The sequence below is a fragment of the Ovis canadensis genome, chromosome 11 (genome assembly GCF_042477335.2).
Source record: "Ovis canadensis isolate MfBH-ARS-UI-01 breed Bighorn chromosome 11, ARS-UI_OviCan_v2, whole genome shotgun sequence".
NCBI classification, from domain to species: domain Eukaryota; kingdom Metazoa; phylum Chordata; class Mammalia; order Artiodactyla; family Bovidae; genus Ovis; species Ovis canadensis.
In genome coordinates this window covers 23538456-23548041 of record NC_091255.1, presented here as the reverse complement: position 1 = coordinate 23548041, position 9586 = coordinate 23538456, and the positions used below count along the sequence as shown (strand labels likewise).

At 37.9% G+C, this 9586-nt stretch overlaps 1 protein-coding gene across 4 annotated transcripts in view; it reads right to left on the bottom strand.

Moving 5' to 3' along the window:
- Window positions 1-5496: 5496 nt before the first annotated feature.
- The window catches only part of CCT6B (chaperonin containing TCP1 subunit 6B), a 35227-nt gene continuing 31137 nt past the window's right edge, over window positions 5497-9586 (bottom strand). For all 4 annotated transcript variants that reach the window (XM_069602855.1, XM_069602858.1, XM_069602857.1 and 1 more), the window contains 3 exons: window positions 8162-8264; window positions 6179-6251; window positions 5497-5683 (listed from right to left, as the gene is read on the bottom strand). In XM_069602855.1, coding sequence (XP_069458956.1) covers window positions 5611-5683; window positions 6179-6251; window positions 8162-8264 — 249 coding nt within the window. In that variant the 3' untranslated portion in view covers window positions 5497-5610. The remainder of the gene's footprint in view (window positions 5684-6178; window positions 6252-8161; window positions 8265-9586) is intronic.

The following is a 9586-nucleotide window of genomic DNA, read 5'->3' as shown; positions in this document are numbered from 1 at the left end:
AAAAAAATAAATAAAAACAAAGAAAGTAAACAGACACTAGAAAAATCTTACCCTCTCTCAACCCCAACCCACCAGCTCACCATACCAAAAAGAGACAGCATCTCTAGAGTAATACACAAAGGGTAAAAACATCATTTTATAGAAGATTTCCTTTAAAATATAAATTATTAAAACAGACTCAAAAGTAAACAGAAAACTCAAGACCTAAAGCAATGAAGAAAATTTTATCAAGAGTCAAAATCTATCCCTCCCATTAAAAAAACTACTGGGCCAAGACCAAGCTGTCAAGAAAGAGATAATCCTCCATCTTACTGACTCAGACTGTTTCAAAGAAAAGAAAAAGAAGAATAATTGTCCATCTCATTTTATGAGGCTAGTATGTCACGGATAACAAAACTGGACAAGGATAGTGAGTAAGTAAAATTATAGACCAATCTTGCTTATGAATACATACAAAAACCTAAATAAAGTATCAAGTCCAGCAATATATAAAATGTTAATACTATATTTCAGCACATCAGAAATGTCACTGATTGTAAGATATACCATTACTTTTATACTAAGAAAGAAAAATCCTGTCACTTCAGCCATAACATAATGCTTTCTTATCACCCACATTTTATTTTATACTCACTGAAAGGGTTTTTTAGACTTATTTACACTTACTTTTATTATCTATCACTCTTATACATTCATAATGAGGAAAATATAAGCAAAGTAAATAATGTTAAGATCTTCATATTGGAGTCCAACTCTTCTAAGTCACTTTCAACTCAAAGGCTTTCATATTTATTCTTGCCATCAAGAGTGGGTGGTATGTAATATTTCATAAAATAGTTTCTGCATTTTCTTCTAAGTCCCTGATGCATATTCAGAAAGTTTTGCTGCTGAAATTTTCTTTACCAGAAGTTAACAACAGAAAGTTTTCAGGCCACAGTTAAGACTCCTATTCCTTCCTCAAATGGTTGTTAACTAAAACTACTCAAAGCATCACCAGCTCGATAGACATGAGTTTGAGCAAGCTCCGGAAGTTAGTGATGGACAGGGAAGCCTGGCATGCTGCAGTTCATAAGGTCGTAGAGTCGGATACAACTGACCAACTGAACTGACCTGGTAACCAAGTTCAAGCAAGAGCAATTAGAAGATGCCACTGACTGTAAAACATATTCTAATTACAGAAATGTTAAAATGTAAAAAGTCTGCATCTTAGAATCAACAAACATGATCAAACATCACAATCAAAAAGGACTTATCTCAGGAATACAAGAATAGTTTAACATTAGGAGACTTATTAAACAAGCAGGCTTGCTTAGCAATAAAACCATGCAACAGAAGCACAGGACATGCCCCAAACAATAAACAATGGTGGCATGAGAGCCACACATCCTGACCCGTGAGCTCAGCAAGTTCATGATCCCTAGGACATGCTCTCTGCACACATGAAAAGCCGTGATTTGCGGACTAGTCTGACAATGTAGGAACAAAAAAACTTCCCTGCTCAACCTGGAGGAGCAACTGATGATGGAAGCATGACATCTACTCAAGAAAGACAAAGAAGTTCTTCTCCCCCTCCCCACTTTTCCTTTGATTATAAAACTGTAGCCCAGTGAGTTCCCGGGGTGTGGCATTTCTCACCTGCCCGCTTGTAAGCCTCACAAGTGTCCTAATAAATCACTTATCTATCAAAAAAAAAAAAAAAGAAAGAAAACTTATTAAAGAAAACAACTCAAAGCATGAAGAAAATCATTCGATAAAGCTCAACAATCAAAACATTTTTAAAAAACCTCTTATCTAAACAGAAATACAAAGGAATAGTCTTAACTTTATGCAGCTGACTACCCGCCAAGATTTCACAGCAAAAACAAAATGAACAAAAAACAGTAAAATGCTAGAAACATCCCCTTTAAATGCAAGAACAGGATAAACATAACTGCCATCATTGCCTCTGTTCAATATCATACAAAGGTCTTAGGCAGCTCAATAAAACAGGAAAATACTAGAGATAATACAAAAAGTGGGAAAGAAAAAAGAACTAACCTGTTATGATCAACCCAGGTAATCCAAAATAAACTACAGACAAACTATTGCACTAATAAGACAGTTCAGCAAGGTTATGAAATACAAAAGCCAATATATTAAAGCCCACAGAAGGCCCATAGTACAGCAATGTACAATTAAAACTATAAATTTTATAAAAGATGGTATTTATAATAGCTTTAAAAAATATATAGGAATAAATTTAACCAGAGATGTGATACATTTTTATAGGAAACACTTAGAGCTTCATGAAAACATTTACTAAAATTTAAAAAAACAAATGAAGCACTTAGTAAGATACAAAATGATATAAAATATTTATGAGTGGGAAGAATACATATATTTCTACCTGATATAAACTATAAAGTCATTGAAATTCTAAAATTCTAATCAAAACATACAACAAGCTGATCCTAAAAGAGGGAAAACAGATCTAGGAATAGCCAAAACAATTTTGAAGAAAATAAAGAAGGGATTGGTAACCTCATCCTACCACACATCAAGACTTTATTTATAAAGTTTGAAGAATCAAAACAATGTGGTATTGATATAATAACGATTACTAGACCAATGGAACAAAATATTTAAATGAGAAACAAAAACCCAAGTCAAGATAATTCAGTCAAATGGAATGCAAAGGACACTGGTATATATTCACAAATCAACAGGTGTAAGAACACTTGGTTAACAATATGGGGGGCGGGGGGGAGAAATGGATCCATAACATATACCATAGAATACAAAAATAAATTCCAGATGAATTAAAAGCCTAAATGTGACTAAACTTTTAAAACTGATGAAATATAAGAAAACATTATGAAGCAGTAAAGAATTTTTCATAGAAGCACAAGAAATATAAACTAAAAAGAAAAAATGATAAATTTCAGTATATAAAAGTATGTGTATGTACCAAATTCTTTTGTATACTTTTCAAAAGTGAAAAAGTTTCAATCTGGGAGAAAATATTGTGAAATATAGATAGATAGATAATCTAATTCCAGAAAAACAAATCCAAAAAAATAAAATGGGCAACAATATGAATAGATAACATTATAGAACTGAAAATGGTCAAAATATTCATGAAAATATGTTCAATTTCACTAGTAATCAAGGCAATTGCTGTTACGAGGGGATATAATTTTATATTCTTTAGATTGGCAAAAATTTGAAGTTTAAAAATACCAAGACTTGGCAAGGTTGTAGGGACATGGAACTAAACTGGGAAGAATGTAAACTGGTATAACCACTTAGTAAATATAAAGATGAAGAGCTCTAAACCCCAGCTCCACTTCTAGGTATAATCTCTACAAACACTCTCACATGTGTTTCCAAGGAGACACGTAGATAAAAATTCAATGCTATGATGTTTAAATGATGTAAAATTGCTGCTGTTGCTTAGTCACTAAGTCGTGTCCAACTCTTTTGCAACCCCATGGACTCTAGACCACCAGGCCCCTAAATCCATGGGATTTCTCAGGCAAGAATACTGGAGGGAGTTGCCATTTCCTCCTCCAGGGGATCTTCAGGACCCAGGGATAGAACCTTTGTCTCCTTCTTTGCGGGCGGGATTCTTTACCACTGAGCTACCAGGGAAGCCCTGATGTAAAATTAGAAATAATCAAAAGGCCCATTGATGTATAAATACATTATAGTACAGACATACACTGGAATACTCAGAAACAGCTAAAAATGAAGTGAATGGATGAATGAACACATAAATTTCAAGTGTAGCTATTAACTTGCAAAGATACTGACAACACATTAAGTGGGGGAGAAAGACTATAGGACTACATGCTTTCAAGTAAGGCATCAAATGGTTAAATGAACTTTGCCCTACATGCACTAATAGGCCAACATTCCATTAATGCACCTTCCATATTTTAATCTCATCAACTTGCATCCACAGATAGACATTAACCAAAATAATAAAAACTACGATATATTAATTCTAGTATTTTGAATAAGAAAGAGATTGTAATAATACTGATACAGAATAGCTATATTCAAAGCCAAAAAAAAATTTCCCAGTGTTGGTGCCAACAATCCCAGCCTTTCCGGATGAAACTTGTTCTATCTAATCATCCAGTCAGAGAGCTACCAGAGCTATTAATAGAACAGTGACGTAAGTTGCTGGTCATACACACCAAAGAGCAAGGTAAAATCTAATAAAACTATACTTAGAATAAACTTTCAGGGATCACTAAAGCAAAGCTATGCTCACAAAGTGATGTCATGTTTATTAGCGGAAAGAATGGCAGCAGGAAGTTACTGGAGGAATTTTGAGAGAACAAAACATTTTTCTCTGAGACTCTGACAAATTGGAAATTGACTTGAATGCTCTAAAACCTGTGCTCCATATTTTCTTCATTAAAAGTTGCCCAAAGGCTGCAAGAATCAGAATAGATTATATTTTATGGAAACTGCAATAGCATATTAAAGGAAAATTGTTTCCTCTACTCACAACATTTGAAACCAAATGTGTGGGGGTTTTCCCACACCAACTAATTCTCTAGCTCTCCAGACACAACTGAGTGTCCTACAATTCAATCTGACACTAACTACCAAGACTTGGCAGAGACTCCACAGGTTAAGGGCTCAGTTCCACAATATCACCCCCTACCTCAGACACCAATCAACAAGCAGTGGGTCCACATGTTACTCACACCTCTGTCCAACTTCTGTTCCCATAATCCCCTCCATCTCAGGGTTGATAATTTGCTATGGCAGCTCACAAAACTCGGGGAAACACTTACTTACACTTACCAGTTTATTGCAAAGGATATTATAAAGAATATAAACAGCCAGATGCAGAAGTATATATGGGGTGGTCCATAAGCGTCCTGAGTACAGCAGCTTGGTCTTCATGGAGTTGGCATGCACCACCCTTCCAGCACATGGATATTTGCACTAACCTCTCCAAAAGCTCTTTATGAGGCTCTCCAAACCCCACAGTTTAGGGATTAGTCTATAGAAGCTTCGTCATGTAGGTATAATTGATTAGTAACTCAATCTCTAGCCCCTTTCCCTTACCTCCCAGGGCAATGAGGCTTAAAGTCCTAACCCTCTGATCACATGGTTGATTCCTCTGGTAACCAGCCCCCAGCCTGAAGCCATCTAGGGGGCCATCAAGACTCACCTTATTAGCGCACAAAAAGCACTCATGAATTCCAGAGATTTCAAGGGTCTTAGAAGATCTTAGGAACCAGGGACAAAGACTAAATACTATAATAAAAAATGTTCCCATCACCCCCATTACTCAGGAAATTACAAAGGTTTTAGTAGGTCTTGTGCCAGGAACTAGGGATAAAGACCAAATATGTTTTTCTTGTTATATCAAAATATCATACATACAATAAAGGGTAGGGAGTTAGAACTTCTAAGGGAAAACTATTTTCATCAATATTTCTTTCCTGTGAAAATATTTCTTAAGTTCTTTATACCTTGATGAATAAGACCAACAAATATAAACTGCATTTATTGTGTAAAAATTAAGAATGGCTCAGGCTCCATAGTGGGAATTGGATGTAAGACGTGCTAAGTCTCAGCTTCTAGAAGAGTTGATTTTGAACTCAGTCACCCTTTGAGAGAAGACATACCAGCTCGCATAATTTCGTCAACCAGGAGAATATTGGTGGCAATCACAGTGCTGAGGGAAAAGATGACAGGGTGAGTAAAGCTCACCAACTCACTCTTACCTTTCCCCCCAGAAATCTCCAGCTACCAAAGGCACTTTGTTCTGCAATGATGTTGGTGTGAGATAAGACAAAGACATTATAAATAAAGACTCCTGTATTATAATTCCATCTCCTTTGCTGATAAAATAGAAGCCTAATCTTATATCCCAGCAAAACTGAACTCATTTTTAGCACATCATTTGATTTTTTACCCACTATGCATGTGGTACTATTTCAGTAAACTTCCTTTCCCTCTCAAATAAACAGTAATATTAACATTTCCTATAACTTCCACAGCTAGAACTAAAATGTAAAAGGAACTGGAAAACAACAGAAGCTGGTTTTAATAACTGGATACCATGCCTTTTCACCATTTTCCACTGTAGCGTGGCAAAAATAATAGAAAAATCTTAATGTTAACAATTATGTCCCTAAAAGTCTTTCTCTTCTTATTAATACAAACTTACCAAGAGTGAAGAAGTTGTTTTTTCACACAATAGTTATCCCACACTCCTGCATCTGCTGCTACCATTGGCTCACCTGCAAAGCAAAAACAATTTCAATACTACAGTCTTGACATATTCTGTTAATACTGACTATATATTCTAACAATATCTCATATACCGCCAAAACTACTATTGTCAGGGTCACCGATGGCCTCCATGGTGCCGAACCCAAAGGTCGAGTCTCAGGCCTCATCCATCAGCAGCACTTGGCACAGCCAATTGCAGCCTCCTCACTGCTCTTTCCTCACTTGTCTTGCAGGGTGCCACACTGCCTGGTGTCTCTCCCCGGCACTAGTGGCTCCTTTACTGTCTGCTTTGCTGGTTCTTCCTCTTCCTCCTGAGCTCTTGATGCTGGAGTACCCAAGGCTCAGTCCTAGATTCTTTTCTCTCTCTATACTCACTCCCTAGGTGGTCTCACCCAGTCTACTGGATTTGAAACACATACACTCTGGGGCTTCCCTGGTGGTCCAGTGGATAGGAATCTGCCTTGCAGGTGACAGGGATCTGATCCCTGGTCGGAGAACTAAGATCCCACATGCCACGAAGCAAGTAAGACTGACTGCCGCAATGAAAGATCTCACGTGGTGCAACCAAGACCCAAATTAAACAAAAGATCTAATGTTAAATACACACACACACTCTCTGACAACTCCCAAGTTTTCATCTCCAATCTGGGCCACCTTCCTGAGCTTCAAACTTATACATCCAACTGTCTATTTTAAAGTCAACAGATAACCTCAAACTTAGCCTTGTCAGAACTCAACGCTGACCTCTAGCCACAACCTGCTCCACAGTCCTCCAAAGCAGCCAACGCCAATGGCAATTCCTTTCAGTTGTTCAGTTGACTCCTTACCACAGAATAGCAAGACTGATCCTTTTAAATACATTCAAGCCATGTCACACCTCTGCTCAAAATTGCTCCCTGTTCCACCACAGAAAGTCAAACTGCACACTGGTCCACACATCCTCTTGTGATCTGACCTTCTATCACCTCTCTCATCTCCCATCTCCTCCTCAAAAAACACCAGACACTGGCTCTCCCACCGGCTATTCCCTCTGCCTAGGACATTCTTTCCCTAGTTCCCACGTAGCTAATTTCCTAATTTTCTTTGACTTTGTTCAATAGGCATTCTCACTGAGGCTACTCTGATCATTCTCTTTAAATTAAAACACCCTCCCCATGCTCTGTTCTAGGATTCACAATCATCCTTATACTGTTCCTTTATTTCTGTCATATAATTTATTACCTTTAAAAATGTTAAAGGTACTTACTTATTAAGGCTATCATTTACTGCCTATCTTTTCCTGCTGCAACATAAGCTCAGAAGGGCAGGGACTTTTATCTATTTTTGTTCTGTGTGAATCCCTGGTCAAATACAAGCACTCAATAACTATTGCTTAAATAAATGAATACCTGCTTTTAAGAAGTTCAAAAGTAAACTAAAGGCACCCATTCTTTAAATATAAAAGTCAGGGCTTCCCTGGTGGCTCAGTGGTAAAGAATCTGCCTGCCAATGCAGGAGATACAGGTTCCCTGCATCCGGGAAGATCTCACATGCCTCAGAGCAGCTAAGCTTGTGAGTCATACTGTTGAGTTTGTGGTCTCAAGCCTGGAAGCCCCAACTACTGAGCCCATGTGTTTCAGCTACTGAAGACTGAAAGCCCTAGGGCCTGTGCTCTGCAACAAGAGAAGCCACTACAATGAGAAGACCAGGCACCACCAAAAGCGAGCAGCCCCTGCTCTTCACAACTAGAGGGGGGAAAAAAAATTAAAAAGGCACTCACAGCAATGAAGATCCAGTACAGCCAAAAATAAATAAATATAATTTTTTTTAATATACAAAAGTCATCCAAACCTCCACATCTCCCCCTTACTATAAATTCTGGGTCACTGTAGCATAACCTCTTTTTTATGAAGCAGCTAAGTTTTCCTCACTGTCTTACCTGTGTTCAGATCTATGCCAACAGGTTGTTTTGAATCTGAATGCTCAGCCTGAACTTTTACTAGTGTTTCCTGCAGGTCATAACCAGAATTCTGAGCAAGAACCTGTACAAATAAACATAATAATAAATATATGGATAGAATGTCTTCATATATATTAGAATATCAGATAAAACATAAGGCACTGCTTTCCAGTCTTGTGAAAACACACCCATAATGTAGTAATCATCACCTTTCAAAGAATTTCATTCTTAATGTAAATTTAATTATTTTGTGTACCTAGTAATTACTATATTCACTTCAACATTTCCCCTATGTACATCACACTAAATTCTGAAGACATTAGAGTTTCCCCAACCCCAGCCTGCTAAATTAATTTCCCTCTGTTAAGGACTAAACCAGCCACCCTGGACAGGCATAAAAATAACCACTTGCATAAGTTGTTTCACAACAGGAGGTCCCGACAGAGAACAGGCAACTGACAAGGTGCCTCCAAGACCAATCAGAAGACTCTGGGAGGGGCCAAAAAGAGGGACCACATCAGCCCACAATATGTCCTGACAACCTCCCAGAAACTCTCCATCTTGACTGAGAGATGTGCACGCCCACCAGGAAAGGGCCCTGGGCTGGACCAAATAGGAGCACAAGCAAGATGACTGGCCGCAGACAACCTGGAAACTAACCCCAGCACCAGAAAGCCGAGACTGAGTCAAGAGGAAGAGCAGGTCTCCCGGGTTCCCATACTCTGCTCTCCGCTTGGCCACTCCTTCCCAATGCAGTCTTCTGCTTTGTCAGTGCATGTGTCTCCGCGGACAACTCGTTTCCCAGGACTAGGCAAGGGCCCTTGACGGGGTCCGTCTCCATAACAACTCCTTGCAAAAGACTTTTTTTTTTTAATGGAAAGAAGTAGGAAGGTATTGTTGTTTGCTTGGTCCCTCTAGCCACACGTTTTCTGGTTTTTCCTGAGCATTTGCTAAAGGAAATCTGCTTATTTGTAATATATCTGTGCCCTTTGTTCACATGAGTCATGACTCCTAGCAACAGAGATGGTGATACCTGCAATGCAAGCCAAGTTCATTCCCAAGTGGTCCTAAACCAACAGCAGGTGAGTAGAGAGGTACCACTCAATGTATACTCAAATCTACCAATGTGTAGCAACTACTACTGACTTTGCCTCTTCAGAGAAAGAAAACTATGGATATCTAATTCACAAAAATTCAACAAATTATGAATAATTTTAAAGCAATTATCAAAGAGATTTTGCTAATATTTTAGTAAGATGGTTTATTTAAGTCATGTTAATAGTATATTTGAAATAGTTTTCTGTATTTCCAAGTAGTTCACAAACAGATTAAGGCAAAGGGGAAAAAAATGGTAGTTTTCCATCCTTCTGTTGATACAGAGAAAAAAAAAACAAAACTGGTTTC